The sequence below is a fragment of the Liolophura sinensis genome, unplaced genomic scaffold (genome assembly GCF_032854445.1).
Source record: "Liolophura sinensis isolate JHLJ2023 unplaced genomic scaffold, CUHK_Ljap_v2 scaffold_203, whole genome shotgun sequence".
NCBI classification, from domain to species: domain Eukaryota; kingdom Metazoa; phylum Mollusca; class Polyplacophora; order Chitonida; family Chitonidae; genus Liolophura; species Liolophura sinensis.
In genome coordinates, this window is record NW_027018142.1 from 49,589 (window position 1) to 70,110 (window position 20,522).

Consider the following 20,522-nt stretch of genomic DNA (forward strand, 5'->3'; position numbering starts at 1 on the left):
ACTATCTAAATATCTAAATATTGCTCAACCCGCGACAGACCATTCGAACATATCAATCATATGACCTGTCGAAAAACACCGTAGCCCGTATCAGTCAATGGGCGATCCAAGCGAGAAGAATGGCTTAAGGTATTTTTCCTAACTGGAAAGCGAGCACAAATTTCCATTGGGCGAAGTAGAGGCGTGGTCTTCATTAATATTCACATAGCTTACACAGAGGCAGCGTGTCGGCTATACGGAGTCTCGCATTCCCAACCAAATACAAACTATACCTGAGCGACATAGCGGCGGCACCGATCGCTCAGAAGTGAGCCATAAATAGTCTCCATACATAAAACCCAATCTCCATCAACGATTTTGATCATATTTGGCGGTTGATCATATTAACCACCCTGCTTCGTTTAAATCACAGTATTTATTTATTTGAATGGTGTTTTACGCCGTATTTAGATTACTTCACTTATACCACAGCGGCCAGCATTATGGTGCCTGGGAGAAAAGCGAACAGAGGCCGGGGGAAATCCACGAACTTGAACTCACAGCGATCGCATTGGCATAAGGCTCCTGGGTAATTCCACTGCGCTAGTACAGTAATCACCCGGCCACACAGGCTCTGCTTAGTTACAGTAGGCCTAACTTTTTATCAACAATATGTTACGGCTTACAATGATAGGGTCGTTTACACGGGTCATTCTCGATTATGTAAATGAACCATTATCTGTATTAGATTTCTGAACTCTGTCAACAGAGACACGTGTATAGTACTAGTGTCCTCTGCTTGAGGGCAGTATCTATAACTGTAAGCCGGCTACACATACACGCCTTACACTCTTTATTCTCAGATTTTTAAATAGAGCTATGGAGATAAACAGTAATAAGTACAATTTAACACTTAACAGTTGTTCAGTGATATAACGACGAGGACTCAAACACTAACATGAAACAAATATAAACAAACGGATGATACCAAGTTTTACGTTTGAATGTCATCGTTCTGCAGTGATACAACAGTAACGTCCTACTCCGAACTGGGAAGTTTGTCTTCACCGCGAGACATGTCTGGGAAAAGGCCTGGCTTATACTGGCCGGGATTTCCAGGCAGAGCTGTTTACGCTTCATACGTTCATATTGGGTTTATCATCCCAAAACGGGGGAGAACATTTAATAGGCCAAGTTTTCTACATAGCTAAATTACCCTTACCAGGCCATATACGTGAGCAAAGTCATCCTTTCCACCTCCCCCCCCACCACACACACACACACACAGTTAGTTTCAGTTTCTTTTGAAATCACTCATGCGTTCGCCTAGCAATCTAACAGTCGTTTAACTTATGCGTTAGCCTGCCCGTCTAACAGTTGTTTAACGAAACCAAGAATTCGAATCAGGCACTTGCTTCCATTCTTGCAGTTTAAAAAGCAAAGCAAACGCTAAAACGAACTAAATATCAGATTGAAGACCACTAAAAACTGTCCTAGCTTTTAGTTCGTATTCCAATTTATTGGAATTTTCCAACCGAGTAAATTGGTTTAAAAACATTAGAATCTTCCGTGGTTAGAAGCGAACAAGAAGGTGACGTCACACCCATGTTTTTTGCTTCAAATAGCTCGTTTCAATGTCTTTTCGGCAAATGTAATCATAAATATACACGTGTATGGATTATTACTGTTGGAATCTAGAAGTCTGTGTTTGTGGCAAAATCCTGACGTGACATCAACTGGTCCCAATACTGTCAGAAAAGCCCAGCGTAGAATCTTAACTTCCAAATGTTTTGAGACAATTCTAAAAAAAAAAAAAAAAAAAAAAGAGGAAAAAAAAAAAATTCAAAGTATTTTGGTGCACATTGTGTACTGGTCCTTCATTTGGTATATAGTTTACGTTAGTCTTTGCCTTTAATTTAGAAGTTTTGACAGATATATGTACCTGGTTACTTTCCTCTATCACCTATGTAAATGACCATCAAGTGTGGAAAGTGCTGCTTAGTGCGCAGTAAAACACCAACACACCCACGTGATCACATGTTCACGTTGGCTACTTCCCTTTCAAAAGAATCGCCCACACGCGCCCTATATTATATTATATGTTGATATTAAGTAAGAAGGTTCGAACAGTCAGGGGCAGTTTTTTCTTGTTTTTGGGGTTTGTTTTTTTTTTTCGTTTTTTCTCCGCCACGTGGACGGTATCATATAAATGGAACATGGTATTTAATACACCAATCAAATAAACAAATCATTACAGAAATTACATTAATATTATAGCTAAGAATCGCACTGGCTCATTCGTTTGAATCACTGCCCATCAGCTAGAAACCTCACAAACCTGTAAAGGGAAACAGGGGAATTTTGAGTTTGGTCGTTAAGGTGAAAAACAGCCACAAGGTATAATGTGACTTGTGAAAAACGTCAGTCAACCCCTGTTGACGTTAAGTGATCACATTTCTCGCCGTGTTCCAGAGATACAAAGGATATCTCTTTCCTGAAGGAATTTCTCAAGTTCACAAACGTTCAGCTTCTCGATTTTCTCCATCGTTCGTCTACTTTACATTAGCCCTTGTTAAACCTTTTTCCGATCCCTATGTGATCAGAAATAGTTGCGTAACATTTTTGACAGGTAACATGATACATTACAGGACTTTAGCGATACGCGTGCTCGAACTCGAAACTACCCTAATAAAAAATCGTCAAGTACAAAGCGTCAAATAGCAGTACGAAGCTGGTAAGTAAATACATTAATGTTACCATGTATGTGCACGTATGCACAGGAGCTGGCCATGGTCTTGCCTTCCATTGGCCCTGTCACACGAAATGGGTGACCTTATGCCCAATCTTATGTTACACGTTGACCATTTTTCCTCATACCAGAATGGTGTGCATATGTGTGCCTCTAAAGTTGGAATGTGAGGTATTTCGGGTACACTCGTTCTCTCCACCCGTTGTACTGTTTGCTATCATATAACTCAATGTTCCTGTGTATGGTTTTAAACAATAATAACATTTATTTATTTGACTGGTGTTTTACGCCGTACTCAAGAATATTTCACTTACTAGTATACAGCGGCGGCCAGCATTATGGTGGGGGGGAATAATAAAATAAATAGCAAAGATTGGTAAAGTGTGTGTCTTTGCGTAATATGGACCTCCTGCCGTGTTTTGGTAGTAACGTTCTGGTCGGAACACGGAAGTGATTTTTTTTCCCACCGAGAAATCCCTGTTTTACTGCCGGGATTTCCATGCTGCACTGACCTACATAGCATGCATATGATACGCCAATGTTTGCTTTACTGACTCTGAACAATCCCAGAACAATATTAGGCCCCATAATATGTTTGTCTACATTGTAGAACTATATAAGCCAGCAAACAGTTTACATGCTAATATTTTGGATAGCCTGGTAGATAACTTCCTGTTTCCCACACACGACATTTCATTCTGTTTTCAGTGAACATTTTGTCGGGATTTTACCTCGGTGAGAACAGTTACCATCTGCTCTCAGTATGTGGAAACTCGCGTACAAGATATTAAACGGCAAACTCGTATTTTGTCTTGGCGAGAAAGTGGCAAAGAAAGGCATTTAACATCAAGCTAAAGCCGTTACACAAATGTTTGGAAGACATGAGTATGGAAATGAAAATCTTACCACCAGACTTACGTGTACATTTACACGTACCTAATCAATTGTGGACTTTTTCGAACCAAAAAAGACCATTTGTACTTCGTTCATTTCCACCTGAGTAACCTTTGCACTGCTGTCAGAACGTTTTAACACATGGGAAAACCATTTCGCCCCGTTGAGAATTGTTTCTACGTGGGTGAGAAAAGTTTACAAAGAGAATGGAATGAAAAATAATCAAACTTTAAAAAGCTACATGTAAAGGCGGAGCGATGATGACCCAGAAGCCTCACGCCATAGTGGTTCCTGTAAGTTAAGTCCAGCTCATGCTGGCTTCCTACGCGTACATTGGAAAGGTTTTGCAGCAACTTGAGGATGGTCGTGAGTTCCCGCCGGGTTCGGTCCTGTTTCTGTCCGGTTGTGATGAGTTTTGTCTTAATATCTCGTGTACCAGCTCATGCTGGCTTCCTCTTCGGTCGTCAGTGGGAAGGTCTTTCAGCAACCTGCGGATGGTCGTGGGTTGCTTCCGGGCTCTGCCCGGTTTCCTCCCACCATAATGCTGGTCGCCGTTGTATAAGTGAAATATTCTTGAGTACGGCGTAAAACACCAATCAAATAAATAAATAAATAAATAAGGAAATAAGTTATACCTCTTGTTAAGTCGCCATTCTCATTTGTGACTGATCTCTTGAACTGATCAAAATTGCAATTTGCATGCATTGCTGCCAGCTCTAATCATATATCAAGTAGGGTATAACACAAGATTGCAGGTATTATTAATTTAGAGAACTTTTGTAGTCTTCAAAAGGTAAAGGGGCCTAACATTTCCGTCTGCATGAGAATAATTGTTTGAGTTATCTCCCTTGATTTTTAGGCCTTGCATGTTTGTTGACATCACCATGGAGTTGTTCATTTCGGCTTTTTACACGTTACACGGGCGTTTTGGTTTCACTTACTATTTATGCTGTAAATTTGTCAACTTCATCCTCAGAAATATACGCCCCTATCTTTCGCCTGGTACAATATACGCACACGCTGCTTACACTTTTGCCCACAACACATCAAAAAATCAAGTTGAACCTAGCATGACCACTATTATTTGAGCTGTGGTTGCTGGAAGTGAAGTAATAGCATTTTGTTACCTTGGTAACCTTCAGGCGGGAGCACTGTCAAAAGTTTTTCAGCCCTATCCAGAACAAACGAAATTCTAATATATTTTAACTAGGTGCAAACTAACAGTGTAGAAATTTATCAACAACATAAAATGTCGCCATGTGTCAGTATCAACCAATCAGTGGTCCTTCCCGCCTCCGTCCGGAGGCAATTCGTGGACCCAGTTTCCTCAATGGTGCGTATGTAACCTATAGTGGCTACATGTAGTGACAGGATACCGCTGTTTGATAACGGTGTATGCTCATTTGGCTCACTGTTATAACTGTTCACCCAGAGTTCAAATCCCGATGCGTCCTCTTCCATTCCCAACTATCTTAATACTTTGCGAAACATCGCTGTACAAATCTTCACATCCACAATTCCGTGTTTCAGCGTCTCATTTACATACGTGTTATTTTGGATGTGTTACGAAAGGTCTTGGTATCATGAAGGGGATATAGTGCAACGACTGGTTGTCCCTCATCAGTACAATTGCTAGGGGAGGGAGCGTGGTTGTTACTTAGCCATCTCAGTGAAGCAGCACTAGATGAAACAGCGTTTGAAATCCGTCCTGCAACAAGGAGGCACACCACACGTACATGTGCTATAAGGACTCCTTTCTCGTCATATGACTGAAAGTTGTTAATTACGATGTTAATCCACAAGCACTCACTCACACACTCACTCACTCACAAGTTCTTGGTACACAAACGTTATATGGAATCCTATCAGGAAATGTATACAAAATCACAAAAGAAGAATAAACTTAACAGTTTAACTTTTTAAAAATTTTATTGATACAAAAAATCTCTAAAACAGAATATTCAATTTTAAAACAGTATCGAAAACATTTAACTCTATATTAAAAAGAAGCAAAACGTTAATAATAAATATTGTCTCATGAAGGTACGGTAACAGGATTTCGCTTGGATAAACATTAATATCAATATTTGTGGACAAGTTTTAAAATATTTGTGTTTATGGTCCAGTTCTGCACACACCAGCACTCTAAAACTGATGTGTTCACTTCAACCTAATGACCTGTTTTCTGAGTGATACTATAATAGGTTATGTTACTGTAACATCAGATTGTAAATGTCATGGGAAACACAACACCCTGTAACACGAACTAAAGTTTTCTGTTGGAACAACAGGGTACGAACTGAAGTTTTCTGTTGGAATAACAGGGGACGAACTGAAGTTTTCTGTTGGAATAACGGGGGACGAACCGAAGTTTTCTGTTGGAATAAAAGGGCACCTATGGAAGTTTTTGTGTTGTAATAACAGCACACTAACAGAAGTTTTCTGTTGGAATAACAGTACAAAAGAAGTCCTACAGAACATATGGGTGTGTCGCTGTAACAGAATCTATTCTGCTATCCCTCAGAAAACATACGAAATAGTTTTGTATCAGTTTAAGGGATTAGTACATCTACAGTGAAGTTTCCAAAATAGAAATAGAAAGCTGGCATAGCTTCATTACAAACAAGGAGTGTTTAACAGTAAACTACTCTAAAATACATACATACATGCATATATGTATACAAGATCGGTTAATAAGCTGACTTGGACTGCAGACAAATGATCACATTACTCGATAACGCCCCCCGATTCCCTGATTTGCACCTTCCTTCACGTTAGTCCTCGTCAATCACTCGTCTGGTAATTCCAATACCAGGCTTATGACGCAGCCATTAACATGGACACAGAAGGGAGCAATGATATAAAAGTACAATGTATAAATTTACACATATGTGTTATTTAGTTGAATATATAACATAGTATAATACAATGTAGAAATATAAATATAGAAGATAAATATATAATGGTAGCTACCAACCCAACACCCAGATATATCAGTGGATCCTAAAAACAGGAATTGTGAACTCGACCGAAAACACCCGCTTTTTTCCTGATCATCAAAAGTCGGAGAATCTACAAAATGAAGCACCGACGACAGCAGAAAGTAACCCAAAGACCGAATAAATTGTAATACTTTTTACATATTCAAAGTCTGGATATGTAAGGCCGTTAATTAACACTGGACTGAGAAGGGAAATTTGTTTTTGTCAATAATAGGGTCAATATTAGTGTCAATTTTAGTTTCAATATTACAGGAAATGGTTTGATTTTAATTATATGGGCCATTCATGAGTGACTAAAAGTTTCAAAACGTCCGATTGTCTCCATGGTGCAATGCACAAAAACTTCCAAATTTTAAAAGATCACACGGCTCTTCTATATACTAATATTTGAGGTACAAAAATAATATATCTCAGACGGACAAAAACAATGTGGATAAAACAATATACTTTTTTTCTTTTCTTTGTATATAGTCGTGTGTCAGCATTCTTGTGATGGAGGTAAAATGCTGTTTGTAGTAATAAACAAATAAGGGTAAAGTCACGTGAATCACGTGGCCGACGTGTTCAGACAGCCCAAAACTATAATTGTTTTTCCAAAACGAGGCTGCATGTTAAATGGTGGCTCTTACCACATGCTCACGGTGGTCAAGAGCTTAGATGTACACAAACACAGTAAGGCTAACTTAGACAGGTACACGTTTATGTTATGTAAACGTATGTTCCGCTCATAGTTTTTGATGCCATCAACAAAATGGTGACGCCTTAAAATTTTAGCCACCACAACCTCCACCGCAACCACCGCCACCTCCACAACCACCGCCACCTCCGCAACCACCGCCACCTCCACAACCACCGCCACCTCCGCAACCACCGCCACCTCCACCATCTCCACCGCCTCCAACGCATCCACCTCCCCCACCTGCATCTCCACCGCCCCCACAACCTCCTGTGCCTCCCGATCCGCCACATCCTCCACCACCACAACCGCCACAGCCACCACAACCCCCACAGCCGGCGTCGCCGGCGTCACCTCCATCACCATCGCCGCCAAAATCGCCGTCGCCGTACGCCGCTTCGTAGTCCATATCGCATACTGAGTAGTTGTCGCCCAAGATGTTGTTGTCGCTGGCATCAATCAAGCCGCCATCGCCAACCACTCCCACGCAACCAGCACACGAGTCGTGAGCCTGGTGCGATGAGTACAGAAAATGGTTTGTGGGGGCACAGGCGATGTAACCTGCGGCCAGAATCAGCACCATGTCCTCTGACGGGATACTCCGCACGCTCCTGTTTCCGCGCGATGTCGAGGTGGGTGTGTATCCAGGCTTCCAGTTCTTGGGTCGAGGCTGACACAGGACGTGAAGTAACCCAATGCTAAACGCCACAGCTAAATTCTCCGCGATGTCTTTATCCTGCGACTTCAGCGTAATAAAACCTTGCTTCAGGTTGACCTCCATTTTATTAATCTCGACGTCGTAGTCAGAATCATCGTACTTCGTCTCAACAGTCTGCCAACTTTTGTCGGACATCTTGTATAGCTTCACCCTCAGTCGACCAGGACTGCCAGGTGTACCCCGCCGACCGGCCTGGTATCGAGTGCCTAAAACAATTAGCATAATGACACTGAGAAGGACGTAGGAAGCGAGCCAATGAGCACAATCTACATTGTGGCATTGACAAGGATGTAGGTAGTAAAAAACCATTAAACACAACCAAATACAGATTTTACAAACCGAATCTTGACTTACATCAGGTTCAAAATTTAATGTTCTAAGCACACGTACTCCCAGTGTAAAACAAGCCTTTAAACTACATTTCTAAAAGGGACTTAACTCAAAACTAGCAATCTAGAATATGCTCCTGCGCTGTGGTATAGACAAGGATGTAGGACGCGGCACACTGCACTGTGGTATAGGCAAGGATGTAGGACGCAGCCCACTGCACTGTGGTACAGACAAGGATGTAGGACGCGGAACACTGCACTATGCTAAAGACAAGTATGTAGGACGCGGCCCGCTACACTGTGATACAGACAAGGATGTACGACGCAGCCCAATGCACTGTGGTATAGACAAGGATGTAGGACGGGGTACATTGCACTGTGGTATAGATCAGGATGTAGGACGGGCCCACTGCACTGTAGTATAGATAAGGACGTAGACGGGGCCAACTCCATTGTGGTATAGACAATGATGTAGGACGCGGCACACTGCACTGTGGTATATACAAGGATGTAGGACGCGGCCCAGTGGTATATACAAGGATGTAGGACACGTCCCACTGCACTGTGGTATAGACAAGTATGTAGGACGCGGCCCACTGCACTGTGGAATATTCAAGGATGTAGGACACCACGCACTGCACTGTGGTATATACAAGGATGTAGGACGCGGCCCACCGCACTGTGGTATACACAAGGATGTAGGACGCGGCCCACTTGATCAAAAATCACATTATACATACACAGTCCAATGCTACTGGTAAAATCCTAATAAAAAATTGTACATTTTGTGATAAAGAGAGAAGCTTTCATCAAAATGATGTTGTACAAAAGGCATTGTGGGATAGAAACTTTCGCCAAAATAATGCTGTACAAAGATACCGTTGTACTTTCATTAAAGTACGAAATGTTATTTTCATATGTCTTATTATGCCGGAAAATTTAACCATTTATCAAATCTGTAATGGAGGACGCGATCTGATAAAGGATTTGAAAAACACATTGTTAAAAGAATCTAATCGAAAAAGTAACTTTTTTGCCCCACAATAAAAATTTCCTTCGTGGACGCTTTACTGACTTGTCATAGGAAGGACATAAACTCTCAGATTTGGACCTTTATGCAACGTTCCTTTTCAGCGAGGTCAACACACAAACCACAGCCAACAATGTGAGTTTGACTAAACATCAGCAAGACAGCTTTGCCCTCCTGTCATTTTGTACATGATTTTCACGCAGTGAAATTGCATGGTTTCGTGATTTTGGCTGACTGTCTGATTGACTGACTGATTGTCTGACTGACTGGCTGACTGACAGGACCAAATAGCGCCATACCGACATGGAGATGTATTGAAATGGGGCGAGAGTTCGTATCCAATCCCTATCCAAACCGTTGTGATTTTAATATTGCGAATTTTTTGGCGACATTTCTGGCGAGATGCGGTAATTTATGACTGGTTATAAACAGGTTCCCTAAAGGGGGCGCCGCCTGTGTGTCAGGATAACTATGAAGTTTACCTTTTGTCCCAGGGACGCCTTTCCTCATCCCTACCCATCTCCCCAGAAGAATCCCCCAGTCCTCAGTGTTGTTCTTGATGAGAATAGCTCTCTGTCCTACCCCTGGGGTCAAGGAGACACATTTCTCTGGAATATTTGACACCTGTAAAATAAAACAAAAACATTCAGAGAATTTATATCGCACCGAACCTATTTTATTTAACTATTTGGGTGGTGTTTCGATTTCACTAATACGACGCCAGCCACAGTAATGTGGGAAGGATTTTTTTTTTTTTTTTTTTTTTTTTTGATTGGTGTTTTACGCCGTACTCAAGAATATTTCACTTATACGACGGCGGCCAGCATTATGGTGGGTGGAAACCGGGCAGAGCCCGGGGGAAACCCACGACCATCCGCAGGTTGCTGGCAGACCTTCTCACGTACGGCCGCCAGCATGAGCTGGACTTGAACTCACAGCGACCGCATTGGTGAGAGACTCCTGGGTCATTACGCTGCGCTAGCGCTTTAACCGACTGAGCCACGGAGGCCCCCATGTGGGAAGGAAGCCAGCAGGCGGGAGGCTTATGGGTCATTGCGCTGCGTTAGCACGTTTACCACTTTGCCCATGTCCACATAAGCTGGTTTGCAAACGTCAATCTGAGAGGCAGCGAAATGAATCTGCGTGAAACTTGTACAACTTGTATCCAAATCGGACAGACCGGAAATCAACGATTAGACAGAACCGTGGAAGTCACCTAACATATAAAATGCTTGGGCGGATTTGGGCTTGTTTTCAAACGTGATCTGAGCTGAGCTTGGACACAAATTTTATAAAAGACGGACAATATTATGAGCATTTATTGCACAATAGCCGAAGTGTGACACATTAAAAGACAGACAGACAGACTAGTCTTCAGACAGACTAGTCTTCAGACAGACGTACGGACAGACCGATCTACTAAATGGGATTCAGGCAGGTGAAATGTTCAGACAGAAAGACAGGAATTCAGACAAACTGACAGACAGATAGACAGGCAGGGATCCAGACCGACTGACAGACAGACAGACAGACACTGAACCAGGCAAACTTATAGAGATTCAGACAGACTGGCAGTAATTGAGAATGACTGACAGAGAGACAGACAGGCAGGGGTTCAAGCAGACTAAACAGACAAACAGACAGACAGACAGACAGGCAGGCAGACAGGCAGACAGATAGACAGGCAGACAGACAGACATGCATGGATTCAGACAAACTAACAGAGAGACATACAGGGATTGAGACAGACTGACTGACAGACAAACAGGGATTGAGACAGACAGACTGATAGACATACAGGGATTGAGACAGACCGACTGACAGACATGCATGGATTCAGACAGACGGAGTGACAGACATGCAGGGATTCAGACAAACTAACAGACAGACATACTAGGATTGAGACAGACCGATTGACAGACAAACAGGGATTGAGACAGACAGACTGATAGACATACAGGGATTGAGACAGACCGACTGACAGACATGCATGGATTCAGACAAACGGAGTGACAGACATGCAGGGATTTAGACAAACTAACAGACAGACATACTAGGATTGAGACAAACTGACTGACAGACAAACAGGGATTGAGACAGACAGACTGACAGACATACAGGGATTGAGACAGACCGACTGACAGACATGCAGGGATTCAAACAAACTAACAGACAGACATACAGGGATTGAGACAGACCGACTGACAGACATGCAAGGATTCGGAAAGACAGACACGCATTATGGTGGGAGGAAACCGGTCAGTCTGGGGGAAACCCCAAACCATTATTTGATTGCAGTTTTACGCCGTACTCAAGAATATTTCACTTATACGACGGCGGCCAGCATTATGGTGGGAGAAAACCGGGAAGAGCCCGGGGGAAGCCCACGACCATCCGCAGGTTGCTTGACAGACTTCCCACGTACGGCCGGAGAGGAAGCCAGCATGAGCTGGACCTGAACTCACAGCGACCGCATTGGTGAAAGACTTTCTGGGGTTATCACGCTGCGCTAGCGCGCTAACCAACTGAGCCACGGAGTCCCCCCCCCCCCCCCCTCAAAAAAAAAACAAACATCGACAAGCCTTCCCACATACGACCGGAGAGGAAGCCTGCATGCGCATATGTTGAAGTGCGAGACAAAAGCAATTATAATAATGGGGAAGTCCAGTGGGTCGATTCTGTGATAAACAGAGCGATAGACGGTTATGCAGCTTTTGGTTGTCGTTAATACTGTACTTATTACTTCAGTTTGTTCCAAAACAAGTCACCTGTCACTACGGAAATCCATGTGTAGTACACGTGTTCACCCCTCAACACGGCAGCGTCATGACCCAGAAGCCTCTCACCAATGCGGTCGCTGTGAGTTCAAGTCCAGCTCATGCTGGCTTCCTCTCCTGCCGCACGTGGGAAGGTCTGCCAGCAACATGCGGGTGGTCGTGGGTTTCCCCCCACCATAATCGCATAAGTGAGATATTCTTGAGTACGGCGTAAAACACCAATCAAATAAATAAATAAACATAACCTGGAAACTCTTCTGATGTTTTTGTCTTCAGTGCTAGGCTTTATGTATCGGAGCGAATGGTCGTGCGTTTCCCCGAGCTCTGCCCGGTTTCCTTCCACCATGACGCTGGTAGCCTCGGCCTTAGTTTTTGTGAGATATTCTTGACTACGGTGTAAAACACCATGAAATAAGTAAATGTATTTAAGAAACTCTGGCTTCTTGTGATAACCATACACACGCAACACGGGCATCCCGCAGCGAATCAACATAGAGATCAACCTTCCGAGATGAGCTGATCTTGACTGACAGTGGGCGGAGTTAGTGTACTCGATCCCGCGGGAGATTCTTTCGATCTCGCGAGAGATTTGCTCGATCTGGCGGGAGATCAGCAATGTTCATTGTATTAAGCAGGAAGAATTTAGCGTTATACTAAAGGGCTAGAACTATATGAGTTAAGTAGTTATTTTTTTCCGTATAAAACTTAAATGGGGATTACGGTTAATTAGAAATTCCAGCACATTGTACATGTCGTAATATTACCATGAGTTGCAAACCAACTTTCAATACGTTTTCATACCAAAAATCTGTGACAATCGGTGACTGAAATTTGACTTTTGTAAGCAATCGTCAACAACGCATACCTTTATCAAAAATAACACCACAAAGGTCATTTCATTTTCCTAAACATTAAAATGTGAGACATGCATGAAAGATATTGAAAGACACAAAGTTCAATATCCAACTGTACGTCTCGTCTCGTCTCGCCTCGTACGTTAGGTGTAATCTTATCCCTCAGTCGACGTGAATGTTCTTTAGAATAATCAAATTGTTACGGCTTGAGAACTCGATAGGTAAAAATACTCAGTACAGTCGGGCAACAACGATTACATTTGCAAGGTAACGTCAGTCAGTCTGATATAAATAAGATAAGATGTCCACAAATTATCCCCATACTACTTACCTGTGACGACAGCGGAAGCTGATCTGTGCCGATCAGGTGAGCTACGACGGCCATCTTGTCTTGGTAGAACACCTGTATGGCGGACATCATCAAAGGGAGACTGTGTATTGTCCGGCAGGTAAACTCTACCTTACCCAAGTGGCTAATCAATCTGTAAGAAACAAGACTGGCGTCCGAAATGTCAGGTGCAAAACAAACATGTTAATCACCGTGGGGTTAAGTATAACGAAATAGCCAGTTAGGGTGGTGCGTGAATTTATACGTCGTCGTGAGGTAACATTTCGTCACATGTCTAAATATCGCACGCTGACTATCCAACCATGCCAGATCGTGAAAACTTGTCATTCCGTTCTTGGTGGGAGTAATACTGGGAATTTCGATTTTTGGCGTTACTACATTATGGCGGGATCCATACGTGGCATGACGTTGTCACATCATGAAGTGGTAAAGCATTGCAGTTCAGCATGGGTGGGTGCAGGCAATAAGAAAAGATTATCCACTAAACAGTGCTTTTATTACTTGACTTGATCATAATTTCAGGCAATATAAGTCATCGTTCGCGATCAATGTTCCTTCACTGTTTATACCCGCCCATGTTAAAATACACATAATTTCCCAAAAGTCTTGTAAATAGACAACGTCATATCATCAGGGGACGTCACTATAATGTCTTAACATCGAAACCCGAAAATCGCCCAAAAAAGTTGACACAAGTAAATACACACACACACACACACACACACACACACACACACGTGTGTATATATATATATATATATATATATATATATATATATATATATATATATATATATATATATATATAATATTTGGGCTATTTATAACAACAGCAAAAATTCGATTGTATTGGGCACTGATCGATTTTATATATATCAAAATAGCTATACCTTAGACGAAAATCACTATATTTGATATTTGATAAGACCGGTGTTCGTGGTAAATACAAAGAAAATCAAAGAAAATTTGATTTGATTCGCGAACATGGATTTTTTGTCAAAAATCTCTGGTACAGCCTCTTTACGCTGTGTTACTACATGTACCTGTGTGATGCCACTTCGCAGGTATTGTCTGTGCCCTGTGGAAGACGGGCTAGCGGGATCGGACCCCACATCTGCTCAATCATCTCGGGCATGATGCAGCTCTCGTATGTCCCCGCCGTTACCGTTAATGCAAGAGGTCCCAGCTTCGGAGGTCCAATTTTCAACAGGTACTTAAGTTTCACGCCGTCGGATGAATTCAAGCTGAGAGCTCTTGTGGTCTCCGCTCCGTCCGGAAAACAGCTTTCCACGTCAGAGGCGATGTTGTCAAACGCATAACCTACTTCCTCTTTCGAAAGAAAGCAGAAGTTTCCGAACTTTTCGGACAGCGAAAAGTGCAAGCCGACATCGTCCATTGTCTGGAAGACGGTACTGACTAAGTTCTCTCCTCTCCAGGAACTGCCGTGTTCCTTCAGACTGGAAATTTGAACATGTGGCCGAATTGTGGGGTCTTTGGCTTTAGCAGCCTCGCTGGCGACTATTGCGATGTTTAGCCTTAGACGAGGATCAGGTGAGGCCAAACCCTCAACGTCGATATTCTTTATGGTCAGGCGGCATTTCTTCGTCGCCATCGCTGTCAGGTTTTCAGGAGGAATATCGGCGAGCTTCCCAGCCGGCGAGAACCCCCTGTACATTGCTCCGTACATGGTAAAGTTCTCCTCAAACGTGTCTTTCCACAAGTTCCTTGTTTCTGCATCCGCAATGCTAAGTTTGGAGCCAGGGCTTCTGTCATTTACAGAGTCGTCATGGTTGAAGATACGACCGAGAAGTTGTAAAGTGTCTGTGTGGTAGTGTTTGGGATGAAGTTGATGTGTGTGCCACATCAGGTCAATGTCGTAAGACGGCACCAGAAACACCGATGGAAACTGCTGACGAAGATACAGAAAACGTCTGTACCGGTCCAGAGCAGTGGCCAGGAACTTCACGTCCTTGAAATGTGCCAATGATACTTCGTAGTAGAAGTCTTTCTGTCTGAAAATGGCACCCCTTATATTGTAGGTGATCTTTGAGCCAACGATATCCGCTGCGGCTTGTTTCTCATTCAATCCATCGGATTCAAGATAATCGAAGGCTTCACCTGGATATTTGCTTTCCCACATGGTCTTTGATTTCAACAGACCGGTTTTTCTTTCCTCCTGAGTCAACAGCTTGTGATCCACTAACCTCCCAACTACCGCTAAGCAATCCCTCTCGTAAGCAAGGGGAGACAACAAGTGACAGTGCCACACCCATTCCACGTCAATGGGAGCCGGTAACAGTTCGCCGGTGTCCTGTGATTCAGCCGCTAGGGGGAGCCACAGGTGCTCGTACCGCCATATTGCTCTTTCTAGCACAGCTTCCGAAGACAGAGCCGGAGTCTTGTAGACAGATTCCAGAAAACTCAGCTGGTACACAGCGGTCTTTTCCAAATCGACTCCCAGATGGAAGTTGTCGGGAGAATACGGAGGCCTTTTCTCTTCTTCCATTTTAAAATTTCACTGTGTCTGTAACATTAGAAGTAAATAAAATTACGTCAAATAAGTATTTTATCCAAGTCCATAACTTTGCACTATCTCTGATCGTTTGAATGGAACTAAAGGATACAGAGATTCCTTTCTTGTACCATTGATAAAACGTGTATACACATGTAAACATTTTTTGTGGATGGAACACTTCATGTGAATGGAACGTTATACACGTGTAAACACTTCATGTAGATGGCACGTGCAAACACTTTCACTTTTGGTATCACGGGCAGGAAAAGGGTTAGCATTTGATGATCGTATTTACAACACACCAACATTTAACGGCGGTGTCTACCTATAGACATGGGAATCCATTTTCCCTAGGTCCACCGTTCTGACTAACAGAGAGAATACACAAGAGCTGAGGAACCCACAAATTCCATGCCCAACAGTGGACCAGCACCTCTTGTGTCCTCTTGTCGAAGACAAGCGTCCTGACCCCTCCGCCATGTCCCGGATATTTCCATATACATATGGAACAAGCCTAAATAGGACTAGTACTTGCTTCCCACGCACTGTCCTTACCAATATCACACCGGCACAACATTCAAACGTCAAATTTTCAATTTATGTTGATGAAATCCATTAGACCATTCCAGTCGAGTATATCAATACAAATTTCTAATTCAATATGATCCAAATTATTTGAAAACTAAACCTTACAAGATTCAAATAACACACACAATCAACATCGTCCTCCTAGTTCATCGAGGATCTTGAAACTTAAGTCCTCTAGACCCAAATCACAGACACTGCCACCATGACACACATTCAGATTCAAATCATAGATAACCGTAAGAAGGACATAGAAAGATACAGCAGTAATTCGTACTGACCTGCCATTTAAACCACACAGTCCACAAGGCTTTCCGCAAAATGTACGGCTTTAGGCCCTTCTTTTGTACACGGTATAGGGAATATAACCTGACAGGTCAGGTACGAGGAAGGCTCGTTGTTACATGCTCCAATAAATCACAACGGACCACATGTTCAAACGCCTATCAATTAGTTTTGGTCATCGTTAAAAAATTCGTTGCTGGTCGTAAGACGACCACGTTACAGACAATGTTACAGACCAGGTTACAGACCGCGTTACAGACCACGTAACAGACCATGTTACAGACCACGTTACAGACCATGTTACAGACCGCGTTACAAACCACGTTATAGACCAAGTTACAAACCACGTTACAGACTATGTTACAGACAATGTTACAGACAAGGTTACAGACCGCGTTACAGACCCCGTTGCAGACCATGTTGCAGACTATGTATATATATATATGTCACTTGTTGTGACAGGGTCTGATCACCCTACAGACCACGTTACAGACCATGTTAAAATCTGATATAGGTCAGCAAAGAGCTCGTTTTTCTGTCTTTCTTTTCAACTTCGCTAACGCACAAAGATAAGGATTTTACAGAAATCAACATTAAGAGGAAAACTCAAATATATAAAATATCTCAAAAAAAAGAAAAAAACTCAGATCATATGGCTCATTTTTTGCTGCCTTTTCGATGGGGTTACGTCAAAAGGACATATTGTTAGTAAAAGTCTTGTAGGTGGTTTTAACCGCGCCATCAATGACCGGCATTTAACCATGAACCACGCTGACCGGAAGTTGTCCCCTCTTCAGTCACTCGACAGAGCGGCCACAGGTTAATGACCTAGAGCGCTGACAATAACTAGGGCGAGTAAGACTAGATCTGTATTATCGGCCCACGCTGTGAATAAAATTTATGGTTGAGCCAGTTTTAAAGGTGACCACTGAACTATATATACTTATATTCTTCGGGCAGCTCCCACAAATAAAACATGACCCAAATATGTCCATATCCCCGGCTTTTACACATACTTTGTGTCAATCTTTTCCCCTGTTCGGATATATAGTACGGTAGTTCATGCTTACCACTGGTTTATGTATTCCAGACAAATTTCTTGTTGATACACACGGTTTTAACAAACATTTTATCATTTATTTATTTATCTCTGCATTTTACACATCTTTCAAAATGCTATACACAGACAAAAATGTACACCGTAGCGTATATGCCTCAGCGATGAAACAAACATCCTGCAGAAAACTTAACCTTTTCCAAGCTGAAATTCATATGTGCAAGAGCAGATATGAGCAGACGTCGCTATACAGGCCGTATATAGGCCGTATATAGGCCGTACACAGGCCGTATACAGGCCGTAAATAAACCGTATACAGGCCGTGTATACAGACAGTATACAGGCCTTAAACAAGCCATGTACAGGACATATACAGGCCATACACAGGACGTATACAGGCCGTACACAGGCTTATTTCGGACATATCTCACATGTATTTGAAGAAAATAAACTGCCATTATCTTCATAGTCGGATCCCGCTCCACGTCGTGACCACTTTGTTACTTTGGTTCAAACCTACCTCCAGACTGCATGAGCGTGGGCAGCAAAGTGTGTATGTTGGTATATGTACGGACAGTACTCGTATGTACACGCACAAAATGCCTAACATAACTCCTTCCCGGATATTATCGTCGCCCCACACCAGTTCATGTGTCCTCGATTAAAAACGTCAAACAGTATAGAGACGTACAACTTTTGTAGAAACACAGATCCGTAATGAGTATTCCAGGTCAGTCATCGCAAGATCAATTTCAAACGCAAAGCAACAATGAACAAAGATTTATTTATTTATTTGATTGGTGTTTTACGCCGTACTCAAGAATATTTCACTTATACGACGGAGGCCAGCATTATGGTGAGTGGAAACCGGGCAGACCCGGGGGAAATCCACGGCCATCCGCAGGTTGCTAGCTGACCTTTCCACTTACGGCCGGAGAGGAAGCCAGCACGAGCTGGACTTGAACTCACAGCGACCGCACTGGTGAGAGACTCCTGGGTCATTACGCTGCGCTAGCGCGCTAACCGACGAGCCACGAAGGCCCCAATGAACAAAGAAAAGATGTGAAGTCAGAAATTAGGACGGAGTATACGTCTCCACGATTTGTATGAGAGTTCTATTGTCTGTAGTCATAGTGGTATATATTGTTGGTATTTTGGAAAACAACTGACACTTGGTTTTCAGAATCTACGCTGAACTATGGGTACCGGGTACTATATTCACCTACATATTTTACGTACATTAATAGGTAAGGTGTATGTGGTAGAGAACATCTAATACATGGTACATATACGCAGATACATGCACATGTCAAACTGACCTTCCCACCATAAGGCTGGCCTACATTTGTAATACCGTTAATGATGATATTTGCCTGAAAAAATATACGTTTGGAGCTATCAAAGGAACACATTGAGTACGGCGTAAAACATCAATCAAATAAATAAATAAACCATGATAGTCCCAGGTTGAAATCATTCCGGGTTCTGTCCTTAATGTGCCTATTTACAAATGCTGAAGTAGCAGGAAAGTCGGCCCTCCCCTCACCCACCATAGTTAGCTCAGAATTAGATGTCCATGTAGGTAAAAGGAAATGCGTTTGTTTTTTTGTTTTGTTTTGTTTTTGTTTTGTTTGTTTTTTTGGCGAGATTATAAGCCTACTGTAACTAGCATAGTCTACATTATGAAAAGTCTGGCAGACTTATAAAAAAAACTGTTGATATTAATATACTCCTGTCCGGTCTAAGACAAGTACAAGTTGTATGACATATCAACACACGCTGTGCTCACACACACTCGGAGTACTAGGCAGTATGCAAGTGGGCGTCAGCCGAGGGCGAATTTAACACATACAACCTTAACCGCGCGGAGAATGACAGTCTATGTGAAGACGACTACCAGCGTAAACAACTTTCATCACGGAGTAATAATAGATTTACTATACAACTTGTACAGGTATTATACAACCCCGTGAATTGAACTCTACTTACTTCTCTCGTTCTCCAGGTAAGTCATTCTACAAACAGCGGCTGGTCCATATGATCCCGGGAACGTAGGCCCGTCTCACCTATTTCGTAACGACAGTGATTCCGCGGTCAACCGATAGGGAGCGCTGGCGATGCAGCTAGAAAATAAACTCTGCCGCCCCGCTGTGCCAGTGTATGTAATGCGTTGACGCGGTAATTGTCGAGGTGGCATACAGGCTTACTGGTGCGGGACTGCGTGTTGTCCTGACTCGATCGACCTTACATATACAACATGTGATGGTGTATGTAGGATGCATTATAGAATATGACATAATGGAAAATTTTTTCTCTTCAATAATCAATTCTGTTAAGCAATATCCTCATGCACCTCTACATGAATACACGCCGAAGGGGATTGTGAAATATCAACAATTTGGAAAACTACCGTGACACATCCCAGCTACACCTGCACGTACGCGTGTGCGAACTCTTATATGCGACAGTCGAAAGTGCGAACTTTACCAACCTGGATAAACAAAGGTGTGATCGTGCTGTCTACGTGAGTAATGTGCATGTAGGTCAATTCTAATCCTTGTGGACAAGATAACAGAGGTCATTCTGAAGTGATCATCGGTTGGTGTCAAATCAATATTTCCATATTTACAGGTGAGTATTCTGTTTAGTTCCAATGTCTATCTCACACTTAATATCTTCCGTTGTCCCATATAATGGGACATACGAGGGATGGTCGTGGATTT

The 20,522-nt window shown here is 42.7% G+C and overlaps 1 protein-coding gene across 1 annotated transcript; it reads right to left on the reverse strand.

The window, feature by feature from the left end:
• Positions 1-5,904: 5,904 nt before the first annotated feature.
• On the reverse strand, positions 5,905-19,872 carry LOC135481505 (uncharacterized). The gene is made up of 5 exons (XM_064761324.1): positions 19,789-19,872; positions 14,401-15,881; positions 13,340-13,490; positions 9,860-10,001; positions 5,905-8,224 (listed from the first exon to the last, which is right to left on the reverse strand). Exons 2-5 carry the CDS (start codon positions 15,861-15,863, stop codon positions 7,395-7,397), a joined length of 2,586 nt encoding a protein of 861 aa, XP_064617394.1. The 5' UTR covers positions 15,864-15,881; positions 19,789-19,872; the 3' UTR covers positions 5,905-7,394.
• Positions 19,873-20,522: the final 650 nt, after the last annotated feature.